Source organism: Lactuca serriola, chromosome 8, assembly GCF_051521515.1.
Source record: "Lactuca serriola cultivar US96UC23 chromosome 8, Lser_US96UC23_V15, whole genome shotgun sequence".
In the NCBI taxonomy this organism is placed as follows: Eukaryota; Viridiplantae; Streptophyta; class Magnoliopsida; order Asterales; family Asteraceae; genus Lactuca; species Lactuca serriola.
Window position 1 is genome coordinate 102,020,454 of NC_136415.1, and position 20,295 is coordinate 102,040,748.

Here is a 20,295-nt window from a genome sequence, read left to right on the forward strand (position 1 = left end):
ATAGAGAAAACATAGATCCAAAGCATCTAGGGTTGCATGTACACCATAAGAGTGTTATTAAGCTCAAAACCCGTCATATATAGCTGCTAACGATAGCTTCACCTTGCCATCCTTGATATGTTGCAAGTACTTGGGGTGGTTCCTCTTCCAATGGCCCTTTTCATTGCAGTCATAACAAATGGCCTCTTTGGGGTCACTAACAGTTGGAAGTTCTAAAATGGGCCTTGCCTTTGGGCCATTGCTAAATGACCCAACTTAGGCCTTGTTCTTCCAGTTAGCTTTGGGAGCAGCTTTCCTCTTCTTCCCTTTGCTTTGCCCAATGGCGAGAATAGGAGCATTAGTAATAGTGGTAGGGACTTGATTTTTTCCATTCATTCCCGACTCAATAGTTTGTAGCAAGTTGTGGAGTTGGTGTGACATCCCCATTTTCACGGCCAAAAAAGACCGATGTTGTTTATGCTTTATAAAAATCAGAGTACTTCATTTTATAAAAATGTTGCGGAATTTGTTCCCAGAAAAACATGGTAAATACGTTATTAAAACATTTTCGAAGAAACGTATTTATTTCATTTTAAAACGTTTGGGATGTCATCGTTAATACAGAAACATAAGCATAAACAGAACTTACAATTATTTACACTAGTGATCTACATCTCTTTAAATCTCTCAGTGTAATGTCACTTCATATCAACACCTGTGATATAAATAAACCGAGTGGGTCAGGTTGGGAAACCTGGTGAGTACATAGGGTTTTCAACCCACAATAATATAATTATTATGTTTAAACAATCAAACAATCAACCCAATTACCCATCCCCATTATCTTCTTTATTCTTAAGGATCTACCCTAAGAATCAGCTATTTCTCATTCATTCATTCCTAAGGATCATCCTAAGGAAACAACATGAAGTCCATTGTTGCCAATGACACATTGGTCAAGCGCAGCTGCTAATATTGTCACTTAGGCTCAACTGCCAGAATTAGGACATTTTCTATGAGGCGCTTCTGCCGCTATTGACCTTTAAACACTACTGTCATGGTCATAAGGCTCCCTATTAGGCGCAACTGCCGATACTATCCTTAGAGCGCAGCTGCTAGGATGTTTACCGTAGATCTAAATCATCTACAGGTTGTGGCGCAGCTGCCAGTGCTCATCTATAGGGTACTAGGTCCACTGCTGCCAATGTATACCTATAGGGCACTAGGTCCGTACTACTAATGTTTCTCTATTTCAGCTTTTATCCATCATCATTCATCTACCCATGTTTTACCCAACATATTTTGTAGATATAAAATACTTTATACAGTTTACATCATTTAAAACATGTATAAAAATCTTTCACCAGCATAGACAACAAGTATTCAGACAATATGCACACATAACACGTAATTTATATTAAAATACTTCATATCTATGTGTAAGATGAAAGAGACCATGCACTCACCTGATTAGGTGGTGATTCCGAACTCAGACAGCACTTCGTTATCTCAAAACAATTTTCCTCGACAAAACCTAGTATCAATACCACTAGGGTTTAGTTTTTAACGTTAACCACGACTAATTAATAGTCTAGCTATTATTACTATTATATAAGCGTTAAATAACACTCAATATAACTCATAATAATAGCCCAAATAATTATTTTAAGGTCCTAATAATGTTACTATAATTAAATAAAATCTATATTAAATATAGTATAGGCGTAGCTCACTTACAACGAGTTTTTATTAAAAACCAGGCTTCGCTGGAGCAGCGTTTCCAAGCCGAAAGTTTTTCTCCTCGGAGCCGTCGGGCGCTCCGAGGCTTTCTTCTCGTGCTAGGGAGGTTCCGTAGACTTGGGAGGGGTTTAGGGAGGCTAGAGAGAAGTTAGAGAGAGAAAGAGAGGCTTATGGTGTGAAGAAAATATGAGGAGTTCACCCTTGTATTTATAGGAGTTTTATAGTAAAGTAGTCTCTAAGCTTCGTCCGTAACTTTTGCATACGAGCTCCGTTTTTGTCTGTCTTTTTACCGTTGAGTTCCTATTAATGAGATCTTCAACTTTCATTTAGACCTCGTTGGCTAATTCTCATTCTATCTCGGATTTACAAAACTGTATCGAATTCGCCGCGCTCGAAAAGTAGGGACTAAGCTTCGTCCATAACTTTCGCATACGAGTTCCATTTTTGTCTGTCTTTTTACCGTTGAGTTCCTATTAATGAGATCTTCAACTTTCATTTAGACCTCGTTGGCTAATTCTCATTCTATCTCGTATTTACAAAACTGTATCGAATTCGTCGCGCTCGAAAAGTAGGGACTAAGCTTCGTCCATAACTTTTGCATACGAGCCCTATTATCGACGTTCTTTATATCCACGCATTGGTATTTATGAGTACTACAACTTTTATTTAGATCCCGTCGGCTAAAAATCGACCGATCTAAAATTCAGATTTCGGGCTGTGCACTGCTATGCTAAATCTTAGAAAAATCATAACTTCCTCATACGAAGACAGATTTGGGCGTTCTTTTTATCGATGTTCTTAGTTTAACATTTTCTACGACTTTCGTTTAGATCGCTAAGGCTAAATCTCGCTCTATCGTAAATTCACTATTTACGCTTCCCGGTATCGTGCCGGTTCCGTCGCGAAACTTCAACGGGTCATAACTTCTTCGTTATAACTCGGTTTTCGGCGTTCTTTATATGTACGAAAACCTTGTAACATACTCTACAACTTGATTAAGATTATTTATTCTAAATAATCTTTTGTCGAAAAGTCGTTTTCGACCCCTATTGCCTCTAATTTGACTAGCCCAGATTTGCGGGCGTTACAATTATCTCCCCCTTAGGATGATTACGTCCCGGAATCATCAACGAAACAGGGTCGTATAATGACTCCATACGTCATCTCTTCATCCTAGGTAATAATTATAACTTCTACATTCCTTCGATTCTATCTCTTAAACTCATTGACTGTAAGAGTACTCGATCGTGCACCTGCTCTCTACCTCAGGTTAGACTCCAAATTATGACCTTCAAGTCACAATCTTGATCCTTGCTGGATACGGACTTGAGATAAGTTCTTTTATTACTACTATAGATCGATGTGTCATATTCTAATGACCTATCATCGTATGTTGCAACACTTAGACTTAGGTCTCTTAGAGTTAAATTCTAAAACAGACTATGCCTTCCTTCATGTTCTAATGTGATATAATCACACTTTAACATTAGGCATTTCTAGCCACCAACTTCTTTAACAACGAGTGCGATACTTCTATTGATCGCTTTGATTTCAACCGTTTGGTTTAAGTCGGACGCTACATCAAACTTGGTTCTCTGAACCACACAACATACTCATCGTAGTCGGACTCGATTCGATATGACCACTAGGGTCGGAATATCAACAATCTTCTTAGTCATTACCGAAATGATGGTAACAACACACTTGAATAAAACGAAATCAATTACTAGCTTCTTGGTAACCTTGTGACTTTCCCTGATCCAAGTGTGAGTCCTGTGCTTCCGGTAGTATAGGCCTCTACTACCATTCACACCTACTCATACTCGTCTCAGGTATTGTCCCACAGTTTTCCAAGTCACCACACAAGAAAATCATATAACAGCTTAACACATCAGATATCAAAACGAAGGTTTTTATTATTCCTTGAAACTATTACATAGGTGTTCAAGTTCACCCTAGAATATGCCTCTAACAGGCTACATCATACGATTCTATGGCTACCTCATAACTCGATCTTTGGATGTCAAGTTGTCACTCCTGAATCCTCGCATTGTCATCTGCTTCGTCAAGGATCATTTGAAATGCTCTCGCCTTTGGCTTTGGCGGCACATTTGGCTTTGTATCCCCCTCTCTCTTTGGGCAATCTTGCTTGAAGTGTCCTTCCTCATTACATTCGTAACACACCCTTTTATTGAATTTACACTCGTTGGCATAATGCCCATGCTTCCCACACTTGAAACAAGTTACTTCCTCACTGCATTTTCCAGAGTGTTTCTTTTTGCACTTCTCGCACCATCTTTCTTCACTCCCTCCTCCTCTAAACTTCCTGGTACTTGATTTGCTTCTCTCATCGGGCTTCGCAGACCCCTCAAACTTCCTCTTTTCGCCAACCTCGGTCTTGTTGGCGGCTCTTCCCTTGATCATCTCCTCAACCGACTTGGCAGCCCAGATAGCTGCCTCCAAAGTAGGTGCCTGACGCACTGGCACTGCATATTCCCATGGAAGTCCTTTTGCGTACTTGTCAATTTTTGTCAGCTCATCCGGAACAAGACGTAAGGCGAACTCCATCTTCTCTGTGAAGTTGTTGGTGTATTCATCAATAGACATGCTTCCTTTCTTTAAGGTAAGGAATTGGTTTTCTAGCTCGAGCAGATTTTGGGCTGAGCAGTACCTACGTTTGAAATGCACCATAAATTCTACCCATGTTAGTTGCAGGGGCTCATTGGGGCTCAGCGTCTTTCCCAAGGTATTCCACCATCGTACAACACCTCCTCGAAACTGACGCACTGCAAACGTGGTCTGTTGTTTTCCCATGCAACCGCACGTCATGAAAGCTAATTCCATCTCCGAGATCCAATCCATGACCCCGATCGGATCCTCCTTTCCAGTGAAAGTCGATGGCTTGCAAGTCAGAAAATCCTTGTACTTGCATCCATTCCTCTCGACTTCGTCATCTTGGTTGTTTTGTCGAACTATTGGTGGGTTGACTTGAACAACAGTCCCACTGTAGTTCCCTTCCTCAGTCTGCCCTTCGTTCAACTTGGGCTGTTCGATCTGAATAGTCGCTTCCTCTCGATTTTGCTGGAGTAAACGTCTGGTTTCCTCCATTTGACGATCCAACATTGCTTGGATCATCGCTTGCACTCCTGCCATCGTTATTGGCTCAGCAACGGCTACCACAACCGGTATTTGCTCAATCGCTGGGGGTTGATCTCGGTTCCCATTTGCATTCACGTTTCCGCTACGGGTTCTTGCCATCTTGATCTATACGCCGAATAAGGTGAATCTAGACCTTTACTTAGGATTGACGTTTAAATCATTCTTATCACTCCGAAACGTTTATATGCTAGTTCTAATATCGTAGTTAAACGCTTAGAATCCTAAACACATAAGGTTTCCAGATCCGGTCGGCAACAAACCATAGATCCGAACAAATAACAGCATATCAGGCACAAGCATTTAGCACATAAAAGCATTTTAGGCACAATTCCTAAAATAAGCTAGTGCTCACACCTCACAATCATCGCTTAGCATTCTAAGTTTAAGTCTAGAAATAAATCCATATTCCTAGTTCGCTTAAACTAATGCTCTGATACCAACTGTGACATCCCCATTTTCACGGCCAAAAAAGACCGATGTTGTTTATGCTTTATAAAAATCAGAGTACTTCATTTTATAAAAATGTTGCGGAATTTGTTCCCAGAAAAACATGGTAAATACGTTATTAAAACATTTTCGAAGAAACGTATTTATTTCATTTTAAAACGTTTGGGATGTCATCGTTAATACAGAAACATAAGCATAAACAGAACTTACAATTATTTACACTAGTGATCTACATCTCTTTAAATCTCTCAGTGTAATGTCACTTCATATCAACACCTGTGATATAAATAAACCGAGTGGGTCAGGTTGGGAAACCTGGTGAGTACATAGGGTTTTCAACCCACAATAATATAATTATTATGTTTAAACAATCAAACAATCAACCCAATTACCCATCCCCATTATCTTCTTTATTCTTAAGGATCTACCCTAAGAATCAGCTATTTCTCATTCATTCATTCCTAAGGATCATCCTAAGGAAACAACATGAAGTCCATTGTTGCCAATGACACATTGGTCAAGCGCAGCTGCTAATATTGTCACTTAGGCTCAGCTGCCAGAATTAGGACATTTTCTATGAGGCGCTTCTGCCGGTATTGACCTTTAAACACTACTGTCATGGTCATAAGGCTCCCTATTAGGCGCAACTGCCGATACTATCCTTAGAGCGCAGCTGCTATGATGTTTACTGTAGATCTAAATCATCTACAGGTTGTGGCGCAGCTGCCAGTGCTCATCTATAGGGTACTAGGTCCACTGCTGCCAATGTATACCTATAGGGCACTAGGTCCGTACTACTAATGTTTCTCTATTTCAGCTTTTATCCATCATCATTCATCTACCCATGTTTTACCCAACATATTTTGTAGATATAAAATACTTTATACAGTTTACATCATTTAAAACATGTATAAAAATCTTTCACCAGCATAGACAACAAGTATTCAGACAATATGCACACATAACACGTAATTTATATTAAAATACTTCATATCTATGTGTAAGATGAAAGAGACCATGCACTCACCTGATTAGGTGGTGATTCCGAATTCAGACAGCACTTCGTTATCTCAAAACAATTTTCCTCGACAAAACCTAGTATCAATACCACTAGGGTTTAGTTTTTAACGTTAACCACGACTAATTAATAGTCTAGCTATTATTACTATTATATAAGCGTTAAATAACACTCAATATAACTCATAATAATAGCCCAAATAATTATTTTAAGGTCCTAATAATGTTAGTATAATTAAATAAAATCTATATTAAATATAGTATAGGCGTAGCTCACTTACAACGAGTTTTTATTAAAAACCAGGCTTCGCTGGAGCAGCGTTTCCAAGCCGAAAGCTTTTCTCCTCGGAGCCGTCGGGCGCTCCGGGGCTTTCTTCTCGTGCTAGGGAGGTTCCGTAGACTTGGGAGGGGTTTAGGGAGGCTAGAGAGAAGTTAGAGAGAGAAAGAGAGGCTTATGGTGTGAAGAAAATATGAGGAGTTCACCCTTGTATTTATAGGAGTTTTATAGTAAAGTAGTCTCTAAGCTTCGTCCGTAACTTTTGCATATGAGCTCCGTTTTTGTCTGTCTTTTTACCGTTGAGTTCCTATTAATGAGATCTTCAACTTTCATTTAGACCTCGTTGGCTAATTCTCATTCTATCTCGGATTTACAAAACTGTATCGAATTCGCCGCGCTCGAAAAGTAGGGACTAAGCTTCGTCCATAACTTTCGCATACGAGTTCCGTTTTTGTCTGTCTTTTTACCGTTGAGTTCCTATTAATGAGATCTTCAACTTTCATTTAGACCTCGTTGGCTAATTCTCATTCTATCTCGTATTTACAAAACTGTATCGAATTCGTCGCGCTCGAAAAGTAGGGACTAAGCTTCGTCCATAACTTTTGCATACGAGCCCTATTATCGACGTTCTTTATATCCACGCATTGGTATTTATGAGTACTACAACTTTTATTTAGATCCCGTCGGCTAAAACTCGACCGATCTAAAATTCAGATTTCGGGCTGTGCACTGCTATGCTAAATCTTAGAAAAATCATAACTTCCTCATACGAAGACAGATTTGGGCGTTCTTTTTATCGATGTTCTTAGTTTAACATTTTCTACGACTTTCGTTTAGATCGCTAAGGCTAAATCTCGCTCTATCGTAAATTCACTATTTACGCTTCCCGGTATCGTGCCGGTTCCGTCGCGAAACTTCAACGGGTCATAACTTCTTCGTTATAACTCGGTTTTCGGCGTTCTTTATATGTACGAAAACCTTGTAACATACTCTACAACTTGATTAAGATTATTTATTCTAAATAATCTTTTGTCGAAAAGTCGTTTTCGACCCCTATTGCCTCTAATTTGACTAGCCCAGATTTGCGGGCGTTACAGTTGGGCCAATGCGATTTTCATATTGTTCAAATGATAGGCCAGTATTAACTTATCATAACAACTTGGCAAGGAGGTCAAGACGATAACAATGGACAAATCCTCTCCGAACTGCACATTGATCCTAACAAGGAATTTCGCGTACCTTTGCATTCTCTACATGTAGTTGCATAATGACTCTCCCTCTTTCATCTTGCAAGCCATGAGAGCTTTGACCACCTCATATTTCTCTTGTCGAGCTCTCTTATGGTACTTTTCCACAGGGTCATTGTTCATCTCATAAGGCTAATAATCCTAATAGAACCTATGCAATTCATGGATCATTGTGGCGACCATGATGCAAACAACTTTTGTTGCATCGTCGTAGTGTTTCTTGTAGGAGTCTAGTTGTTCAGGAGTAGCAGTGGCTTCATCGATCTCAACAAGTTTTTCTTCAAGGACATACTCTTTGCCATCGAATCGAAGAGCCATCTTGATGTTGCACATCCAATCATTGTAGTTGGTGTCATCAAAGGTCACCTTGGACATGATCGAGAGTAGGGAGAAACCCAAGTGGTGGGTAGACAACGATGGAGCAGAAGCATCACCAGAAGTAGACATCTATAGAGAAAAAGAATAGTTATATTTAGATGACAATAATCCTTAATATTTTAACCCATAATAAACAATTAAGGCTAGGATCCAAAATAACAATTCACAACTAAGAAGAGGGGTGTCGTAATCTTATTGCGAATTTATGACGGTGGGTAAAATAAATTTACCAATTTCGAACTTTGAAATTCCTAGATCTTTTGAGATTTATTGAATCTATCAATAGAATGTTTAATCTCAGATTATGCTTTATTATTTGTGACTGGGATGCCGCGGATCACAAACAAGATGTGAATAACAATACAAATATGCTTGGCACTCTCGATGTCATCTCATTTTAATATGTTGGTTAACATGCGCTCCATTAATCAATGATAATTTTCGAGATGCCTATTATTACTCTGTATAATCATTATTAGTGTGCCGGTTAACTACACACGTTCCACTAACTACTATAAAGTATAATGTGTTATCTTATGGATTAGCATATTTTTCATATTTTTCCTAAAATAACTAGGAGTGAGATTTTATTAAAAAAAAAGAATTTAGTTACTTTTATAGCATCATACTTATTAATGAGATTATGTTATATCAAATATGTTCGGCTAACATCCCTCCACCATAAAAGAGAGCGGTGGGCAAGAATGGATACCCAATGACGGTCATTTTATAGGTGGCTTTCCTTAAACTCCCCTTATAGTATGACTTCATGAATGAGGTGTACTAGCGATTTGACTGACTTATTCTTATATATATATATATATATATATATATATATATATATATATATATATATATATATATATATATTAAGCAATTAATTATATTTATAGTATAAGGTGTATTTTAAACATTTTAAAACACTAGACATTTAACATTAACTATTAATTAATATCTAAATTAATCATTTATACATTTAATAAATTAGTTATATTAATCAATTAAATAATTAATCAAGCCAAGGATTTATCTCCTAATTTTTAGGCTTTTTATTTAATTATCAAATATATAGGCAAATTCAGATTTGGCAGATATAAAGCAGATAATTTCCAAATAATATGCACGCAAAACAGATTAGGCAGATAAACTCGAAAAAATTGAACTTTTCAGATCTCACATCGTGAGATGTAAAAAACAAAAAAATTTGTTTGTTCAATTTACTAATGTGCAATTAGATGAAAGACAACCATAGTCTCTGATACCACTGATGGAAAACATAGATTACAAAACAATGCTCTAAGCAGAAAAACATTTAACAATTAAATGATTAGGGCACATACAACCTAAAGGGATCTATGTCTTTCACATAAGGGCAACTGTTTAGTGCTCATTTTTCGATCACTAAATGAACTAAAAAGCTTATTTTTGTCCCTGGATTTTACAATTTACATCATTTTTTGAGCTTAAAAAGATAAATTTATGTTAATGAATATAATAGACCTAATATTTCCCTGTTGGTATTTTTGTGCCCATTCAGTTGGGTTTTCGACCTGTTTTGCATGGGTTCCTCATCTTTTATTCTATAGAACGATGGGAGTTTGGTTTCTTCATATGAAGTCCAAAGTTCTTAAAGGAATTGACGGCTCATTAACTTGTTTTTACAAGTTCACCTAAGCTTCTTATGTCCCCTCCTCCTATTCTACAGGTTCGTGGGAGATGGTTTTCTTGCACGAAATCCATAATATAGCATATTGTGCTTTGCATCGGAATTGACGGTATTCATTTTACTTGTTAATGCAAGTGCAACCTGTGTTTCATGGGTTCCCCACCGCCTAGTCTATGGGTCATGGTGGGAGTTGGACCTCCTCTTATGAAGTTCAAAAATCTATAAGGAATTAACGGATTTTATCTTGTGAATACAAGATTGTCTAAGCTTCTTAGGCCCCCACCACTTATTCAACGAGTCTTGGTGGGAGTTCGACTTATATTATAATGTCCAAATGGTATCGGCAAGGAATTGACGGATTCGAAAAAAATAAATTCATCACGAGCAAATTAAGGCGAATAAATGATGTTTGGCAGATTGACCACATCTCAATCTTTTCATCATATATGGCTCCTTGGGACCCCGATTTAGGCGATTCAAGATGTTCGGGAAACTAGACACAATTATCTACAAATTTTGTGTTTTGAGTTTTCTAAAAATCGGTCGTTTTCCAGTTCATAATCGACGTGGAAGTTGGGGTTAGTTTGCTGAAAGAATTCTAATCTGAAAATAAGGTGCACTGTTGAGGACTAAAGTTGTACAATGATTAAAGTTGAGAGATCAAGGGCTAAAGTTGTAACAAGTTGAAAAGTTGAAAGTTATGGGCTAACGCTGCACCATTCTTGAAAGTTGGAGGCTAAGTTGTGCAATTATGTTTTATATTTATGCTTTACGTGATCTTAAGAGACGGAGGCAAGAACCCTACGAAGAAAAAAAAAAGATCGGCAATCTAAACCTCAAAAACCCTACGACTGGAACAAAAGAATAAAAAACATCATGTGTTCATAATCGTAACAAAGATTTGAAGGGGAAGTATGCAGATTCATTAGAAGGGAAAGCGAAGGACTCAAGGACATCAGCCCTTGCCACAGGAAACTTATAAGAAGTCAGCAATTATGGTTATTCTTTTCCTTGTGTTTAAATTTTATTGCTTTAGTATTTTCTTTTGCTACGTTTAGTTGATTTTTGTTTATGCTTTCAAAAGTAATTGCTTTTGTTTAGACGTTTAATTAAAATATGATGCTTAATTTTTATTTGTTTACTGTTCATAATTTTAGTTTAATGGAGTAGTAATTTTGTGGGTTTGGTTGACTAGGGTGAGATGGTAATTTTAATGTAGTTTATTTTGTTGAACCAATTTTGTTGAAATTGAATGACATATTCAAATGTGTGCTTATTTTAAAAATATAAATTTTGAAGGGTAACTTTCATTTTGGCTAGCACTTGATCAACGTTAGTTAGGGTTAATTTCATTGGTTTAAATTTAATATTTACATGCTTATATTGACTTCGAGAGAAGCTTTATTTGTGACATCGTTTGAATATGAATGTGTGGCTTCGTTATCTCGCTTAAACTTAACATAGACGTGTGTTAGGGCTTTTTAACAAAACCATTGGAGTTAATGCTTTTTAAAATCATGAACTACATAGAGATATGAGTGAATGTTTTTTAAATCGAATCATGAGACCGAGAGGTAATTGATAACTTTTGTTGGTGTTAAGTTATTCGTTTCTATATAATTGGTTTGACAAATTAGTTGCATTAGAAGAACCAATGAACCCGTATAAGTCAACTGAATCCCGTTTTTCTCATAATTGTTAAATTGTTCAATTGTTTTCTTTGTTTGTTTGATTATTTTAGTTTTCATTTTTACCTTGGTGAATTTAGTTTAATTTAATTTTAATTGTTTCCTTAGTTTAATAAAATCAATCACTTTTGCAATCAATTGTCTAGTTCATTCTTCCTTAGAATAGGATATTCTATGTGGGTTCGATGTCTGGTCTTACGACTATATTACTTGCACGACCTCGTATACTTGCGAGTACGCGTTTTCGTCAACAGCAACATACTATGAACTATCAAACTACAATAACCCTAATGAAATCATAAATCATAAAGGATGTTTACATACCTCTTGATTTGTTATTGTAAACAAATCTAAAATCCTTCTTCAAAGTTTTGGAAGCAAGCAACAGAAATCTCGTGCCTCTGATGGTTCACACCCAACTCGAGAAACTGGAAGACTTGAAGAAAAAGGAGAGAGGAGATTAAATTTTTGGCATTGGCTCTAAGAATGGAGCGGTCGAAAACTGTAGCTCATAGGGCCTATTTATGCATGAATTAGGAAAACCTAGATAACTCTAATTTGAATAAAATAATATCAATTCAAATTTATAATTATCCAACTTCCTATTTATCTGTAAGAATATTCCCAATGCCCAGAAATACGCTTAGAAACCATCCAACCCTTCCAAGGAAGGTTCAAGAACCTCTTGCTCAACTATTGAACAATTACAATTAGACCCCTACACTTTTAATTAATCCAAAAAATTAATTCCAATTAATTTCTGATTAATTCTTAATTAAATATCACTATTTCTAATTAATATATTATTTTCATAATATATTAATAAATTCATTTATTACTATTCATTAATCATCTAATAAATCAATAAATCAGTCTCTCTCTCTCTCTAAAAGTCATCCTATTCAATTACTAGGTTTGAAGGCAATCCAAAGGAATTTGCTAATAATTCAAGTATATTCTAATTCAGTTATTAGTTTAGACACCTAATCCAACAAAATTATCATTCAGATGCCTGATAACACACAAATTGTAAGACACTCAAGTATACCTCATCTGGAACCTGACATATTTGGATTTTTCATTCCTGAATAGGAAGTATTTTTGATGGATCATTGTGAACGCATCAGTTTAAAGGAAACTACTTCAGATCTAGAATCTGAAAAATGTCTTGAAGCCATGAGAGCTGAAATTCAGTCCATGAATGATAATCAAGTTTGGGACTTGGTTAACTTACCTGTACCTAACAGCATGGATGTTGGAAGCAAGTGGATCTTCTAGAAGAAGATCGACATGGACAGAAATATACAAACATTCAAGGCATGACTTGTTGCGAAAGGGTATACTCAAATTCAAGGTATTGGCTATGAAGATACCTTCTCAATAGTTGCCAAGATTAAATATATCAGGATTATCATGGGCATAGCTGCATATTACGACTGTGAGATATGGCAAATAGATGTCAAAACTGCTTCCTTAATGTATATCTTGAGGAATATGTTTATATGGAATAACCTGACTGTTTTGCCAACCCAAATAGCCTAAAGAAGTCCATTTATGGATGTCAAAATTGCTTTCCTTAATGTATATCTTAAAGAAGTCCATTTATGGATTGAAACATGCATCAAGGGCCTGGTATCATCGTTTTGATGAGAACATTAAAAATTTTGGTTTCTCGGAAAGCCCTGATGATCCATGTGTATACATCAAAGTAAGTGGGAGCAATAGTGTTTTTCTAATTCTATATGTCGATGACATATTACTGATCGGGAAAGATATCCCAACATTGAAAGAAACCAAGACTTGTCTTAGTAATTCCTTTCAAAGGAAAGATCTACGGGATGTAGCGTACATACTCAGAATTAGGATCTACAGAGATAGATCCCAACGACTTATTGGATTAAGTTGTAGTACATACATTGGCAAATTCAAAAAACGCTTTTTAATGGATAACTCGAAACGAGGAATTGTACATATACTGCTTGGCATCATTCTTTCTAATACAAATTGTTCTAGTACTGACGATAAGATCAAAAGAATGAGTTGCATACCATATGCTTCAACAGTAGGTTCAATTATCTATGTTACGACATCTATGAGGTTGGACGTAGTTGATGCTATAAGTTTAACTAGTAGATATCAAGCTAATCCTGACGAAAAACATTGGATGGCTGTAAAGAACATCCTTAAGTACTTGAGAAGGACTAAAGATATGTTCCTAGTTTTTGTAGGATTTGATGAAGAGCTTGTTGTAAGATGTTACATTGATTCTAGCTTCAACACTGATCGAGGTAACTCACAATCATAGTTGTGATACGTTCACCCTTAATGGAGGAGCCATTGTCTAGAAAAGTTCAAAGCAAGATGTGGTTACACTTTTTATAATAGAATATGAGTATATAGTTGCGTCTGAGGCAACTTAAGAAGTTGATTGGATGAACAAATTCATTGATGATCTGAATGTTGTTCCAAACATGAAAAATGCCAGTGAGATGTTTTGTGACAACGCTTGTGCTATCGCTATCGCAAGAGACACAATGGTTACCAAAAAGACTAGACACATTCAACAAAAGTTCAGTTTCATTCATTAGAAATTCGAATTGGAAAATATACACATTGAGAAGGTTCATACAATTGATAATCTAGCAGTTCCATTCACGAAGCCTCTTTCTCAAAACAAGTTTGAGGTCCATGCAAAAGTAACTGGTCTTTGATTAGCTAGTGATTGGATTTAAATCTATACTTTACTAGTATCTGGATATTAGTAAATTACATAAATTATTATTTTGTTTTTTAATTTGATGTTTAATTTCAAGATAAACAAATGAGAAACGTTTAAAATGTGTGGGTATGTAGGAAAACTATCTAGACATACTCGAAGAAGCTGTGGAAATAGGATGAAATTGTGAAAACAACTTGAAGTAAAAAAATACATAAATACATAAAATAATACGGTTGTACATTTAAAAAACATAAAAAAAATACGTAAACATCTATATAAAAACTTTAAAAAATACATAAATGTGTAAAAATATATATAAATACGTAATATATAAAACACATAAAAATATATAAAATATTTAAAAATACATATAAATACATAAAATAATACGTTTATACATTTAAAATACATAAAAATACATAAAAAACAAATATGTAAAATACTTAAAAATACATATAAATAGGTAAAAAATACGTTTATACATTTAAAATATATAAAAATACATAAATATCTATATAAAAAACTTAAAAAATATATAAATATAAAAAAATACATATAAACACGTAATACATAAAAACTAACACGTACAAATATGTAAAATACTTAAAAATACATATAAATACGTAAAAAATATGCTTATACATTTAAAATACATATAAATATGTAAAAAAAAATATGTGTATACATTTAAAATACGTAAAAATATGTAAGCATATACATATAAAAACATAAAAAAAATACATAAATACATAAAAATAGATATAAATATGTAAAAAATATGTTTATACATTATATACAGGTTTTGACGAAATTTACATAAAAGTCTCACTATTTTGAAAAAATTAACGATTTGATTTCATGACCTGCTTAACAAGTCAAAAATGACTAAAATAAATAAATTAATCGGTTTCTTATACTTTTCTATTCAAAAAGTTAAATAGTCGAGACTTTTCTTTTAAAAAAAAATATTATGACTTTATTAAAAAATTTCATAAAATATTAGTACTTTTCTAAAGATTTTCCTCTTTTAATTTATTTAACGCAAATAAGTTATATCTTGATTTCTATTAACTTTATTACATTGATTTTTAATAGGATTTATTTAGTCTCAGTAAACTTTTATTGAAACAAATATTTGTAATTGTTTTTGAATACATAATAGTATTTGTAATTTGTTAATTAAATAAATGAACTTTTTTCTTAAGTAATAAAATAAAATCCTTCTTCTTCAACTTTTTAACGTTTAAATGTGTCCTACCTACGAATATCTAAAACGTGTGTTAACTAATCAAATATAATATAATGAATATTATAAATGTCAATAAACAAAAAGAATCCAGTAGCCCACTTTACATTTTTCATGTTTACAAATTTGATTAAAAAAAAAGTTGCTTTTTCAAGAAACCATGCAACACCTTCCAAACCAATACAACTACCCCGCAAAATTCTAAAAATGTCACCAATTTTCAAGCTATTTAATAATCTAAAGACAAAAAGAAATTAGTTGATACAATTTTTCTGGTCAAGTTATTTAATAATCTAAATACAAAAAGAAATTAGTTGATATAATTTTGTTGCTGCAAAGTTTAAACTACGATTAAACACAGTACAACTTGTCATGACATTTGGTAGCAAAGAATACAACATAGTCATGACATTTGGTAGCAAACGTGAGGATTGCCTAAATTGTGTATACTTCATATAGAGAATATGAGATATGGTCAATGTTTTAAAACTCGGATATTTAGTTGACCTTGTGTGACGAATAAGTTACGAGTCAACCTGGTTTTTAGAATATGAGTGATTATTCTTTAGAAAATATGTTGCTATTTCATATATTTAACCTTGTATTCTAATATGAGTTTTTCGCAATAAAGGTTCCATATATATAAATTAGTGGCGGAAGTAATTAGTTAGTAGGGGTAGCATTTGCTACCCGTCAATTCCCCATAGAAATATATATATATATATATATATATATATATATATATATATATATATATATATATATATATATATATATATATATAAAGTGGTGAATTATGATATTTATTTTAACCAACCTTAAACATCAAATTACATTTAAAATAGAAGTCCAATAAGTTAGCCCATTAATTGTGAATGATTTGGCCCATTAAATAAAAGGATATGTGTTTTTGTTTTGTGTACAAAGCAATTACAAAGTAGGGAAAAATGATATATATATATATATATATATATATATATATATATATATATATATATATATATATATATATATATATATATATATATATATAAGTTTAATAGAGAATCATAATTATTGGTTCTTCAATGAAATAAATCTTTTTTTTTTAATTTCTAGAGCTTATTCATTATCAAAAAAAAAATCTAAAAATATCTAAATTCATATATTAACATTGTGAATGTGAAAAATATTTTTCAGATTCATCGTGTGAATCCGGATTCACGTTGTGAATTTTCAAAAATTCACATTGTGAATTTGATGTAAAAAAATCGAATTTTATATCATTGGAAAAAGGATAAAAAGTTATGAATTTCTGTATTTTTAGTTTTTTTTTATAAAAAATAAGTTCTAAAAGTTGAAAAAAAGATTGGTTCCTTGGTTTCTTGGTTAATTATAGTTCTCTATTGAACCTCATCCTATATATATATATATATATATATATATATATATATATATATATATATATATATATATATATATATATATATATGATTGTCGTTTTACCTGCCGCTGCCTCCTACTTGACCAGAACTTTTCTTGGCAATTTGGTTTATTCACCCATTTTGCTATTGGCTCACTTACGGAATATGAAACAAGTAATATTTAACTTTCCATCTTTAAGGTTTTATGATTTAGTTTAATTTATTTGTTCAAATTGAAAACCTAATTAACCAACTAGTTGTTCACTTGTATTATGTTTAAATCTTCAATTGTGAATTTTAAATCTTTAATTGTATTAATTTGTAGAGTTTAATTGGAATTTTTTTAAGGACATTGGATATTGGTAATAGTGATGAAAGTGGTGGAGGAAAAAGATCTCATCATCAACCTCAACCTCAACCACAACATATTTCACCTAGTTTTGATATTAATAATCTTCCTTCGGACCCGACGGATAGACCAAAAATTATATCATATCATCCAAATCAAATGGATGAAATAAGGAGAGCATATTGGATTAAAGGATCTTCTCAACTAAAATACCATGATTTTCAATCAATAAAAATTGGTGGTAAGAACAGACGTATTGTAAAGGAATGGTTTGATGAATTTAATGTTGGAGGAATTGGGGTTTATATTGGAGATTTGGATACCCTTTGGATCGTGTTAACACTTTCCGAACTGATATTTCTCCCATATGTTTGCATTGCAAGAAATTCAATCTAGGATAATCCAAGATGACACTTACGAATCTAGGCACATAAACCGTAAGACAGATTGCTAAAAGGATTCTATGTTCGTCTGAAGAAAAGAGAGTTAATAGTTGTGTATCCTTTCTCAAAGAGAAGATCTGTTTATATAATAAACGAGATTTAGGGTTTGCCTCTTACGGTTGGCCGTCATGGGTTGCTTTGGAAGCAAGTCAGGGAAATCCGAAATTTAATGAGGAAATCAATGGTTTCTAAAACTAACGAATTTCGTCAGTTTTACCATAATCACCCTCAAGAATTCGATTTTCCCACTATGTCCTCATATGTAAAATTCAGGACCCCAGCTAGAGGTTCTGCCCCTTGGACCCCGCTAGGGGCGCGGCCCCTAGACCCCACCCAGGGGCGCTGCCCCCGGACCCCCAACTTGTCGTCGAACTGGCTTCTAATTCAATCTTATACATGTGTGCACTCCGCACATACCCGTACATATATTAGAGTACAAATTATGAAGCCCCTTAGCTCACATGTTAGTTCCGATTACATAAAATGACATAGTGACACTAAAATCACCAACATTTAATTGGTTAGAGACTAAGAGTATAGCACAAAAGAGAACAAAGCTTATTGTTTATGTTGTTACTTGTTTGGAGACATTGTGGGGCAACAAGCGGGAGAGATGTATTTGTGACAGGAGGCTTTGACACTTGGAGTAAAAAGAAATGATTGAAAGATCATGTGGGTAAAGTTGACAGTCATCACAACAACGCAAAACAAAACTGTGAAGATCTAGTAAAGAAAAACCAATCTATTAGTGAAGCTTTCATAAGAAAACTGAAGTTGAAGCGAATAACTAGCAAATTCGATTACATGCTACAACAATTGATACTTGTAGATTTTTATCGAAGAATGTGTTACCATTTCGTGGTCATGACGAGTCGGATGGATCAATTTCTAAAGGCTTTTTCATTGAAGAATTATCATTCCTTCGGGACCATAATGAAAGCATTTAGAATGTTACTTTAGAAAATGCTCCAAAAAATAAAAAGTTGACGTCTCCAAAGATTCAAAAAGAGATTGTTCAATGCTTTTCAAAAGAGATAATAAAGTCCATTTGTGAAGAAATTGGTAATGGTGTGTTTACTATATTAGTAGACAAGTCTAGTGATGTATCCAAAAAAGAACAAATGGCTATGTTTTTGCGATATGTTAATAGCCTTAGATTAGTGAAAGAAAGATTTGTTGGAATTGTTCACGTGAAGGATACAACTTCTTTAACTCTAAAAGAAGTCATTGATTCAATATTTACCAACAATAACTTGAGTATATCTCAGGTAAGAAATTATGAATTCTTTTTTTTGTATGTATTTGAATCTTTATCTATTTTATTTCTTATATATACATTTTTTTTAAATAGGTAAGAAGGCAAGGATGCGATGGAGCAAGTAATATGCGGGGTGCATTTAATGGTTTGAAAGCATTGATATTGAAAGATAATATTTCGGCATATTATATACATTGTTTTGCACACCAACTTTTATTTGTGGTTGTGGATGTAGCAAAAAGTCACGATGGTGTTGATGATTTCTTTAAGCAGTTAGCTTTAGTAGTTAACGTGGTGTGTGCTTCTTATAAAAGAAAAGAAATCATACGAGATAGTTACAAGGAAAGGGTTCAAAAAGAAATTGGTACCAGTGAAATTGAGACCCGAAGAGGGTTAAATCAGGAGACTTCACTTGTTCGAGTCGGGGATACAAAATGGGGCTCACATTATAAAACAATAAATAAGTTTGAAGAATTTGTTTCCGGAGGTTATCAAGGTTCTTAAATATGTTGAAGAGGATGGATCTAGTTTAAATAACCGAAATCAAGTGTACGGTATTTTGTCGTATTTCAATACTCTTGATTTTGTGTTTTATTTACACTTGATGTTGGAGATTTTTGGTGTCAAGAATACCTTGTCAAAACATCTTCAAAGAAAAAATCAAAATATTTTGAAGCCGCTTTTTTGGTAAAAGTGACGATGAAAACGTTCAAAGCTTTTAGAAATAATGGGTTCCTTGAGAATGTATTTTCTTTTTGTCATAAACATAAAATTAAAATCGTGGAAATGTCCGAATTTTATGTTACTCCAAGAAACCATAGAACCAAGGTTACTAATCAACATCACTTTGAAGTTGATATTTTTAACACGGTTTTGGATATGCATTCTAGAATTTGGGGACCGTATTAGTGAAGTGAGCACTGATTGCTTGAATACATGGCGACTTTAAGTCGTTGTAATGCATTTTCTATGTTTGACAAATCAAAGTTGGTGAAGCTAAGTGAGTTGTACAAAACTGATTTTAATGATTCGGAAAAGGTGTATCTTGATGGCCAACTTGAAACTTATTATCACATTTTGCTTGATGATGAGAGATTTTCTAATATGAAGGGAATTGCGGACCTTTCTCGTTTGATGGGTGATGGTGGAAACCGGGAAACATCTTTATTTTCCTTTGGTTTATAGGTTATTAAAGTTGACTTTGATTTTGCCCGTTGCAACCGCAACCACAACCGTTGAAAGATGTTTTTCCGCATTGAAGCTCTTGAAGACCGACTTA

The 20,295-nt window shown here is 34.1% G+C and overlaps 1 protein-coding gene across 1 annotated transcript; it reads left to right on the forward strand.

Annotated features, from left to right (window-relative positions):
- Positions 1-18,879: 18,879 nt before the first annotated feature.
- LOC145067229 (uncharacterized) lies at positions 18,880-19,520 on the forward strand. Its single transcript, XM_079014415.1, has 3 exons — positions 18,880-19,026; positions 19,110-19,161; positions 19,252-19,520. Exons 1-3 carry the CDS (start codon positions 18,880-18,882, stop codon positions 19,518-19,520), a joined length of 468 nt encoding a protein of 155 aa, XP_078870541.1.
- The last annotated feature ends 775 nt before the right edge of the window (positions 19,521-20,295 follow it).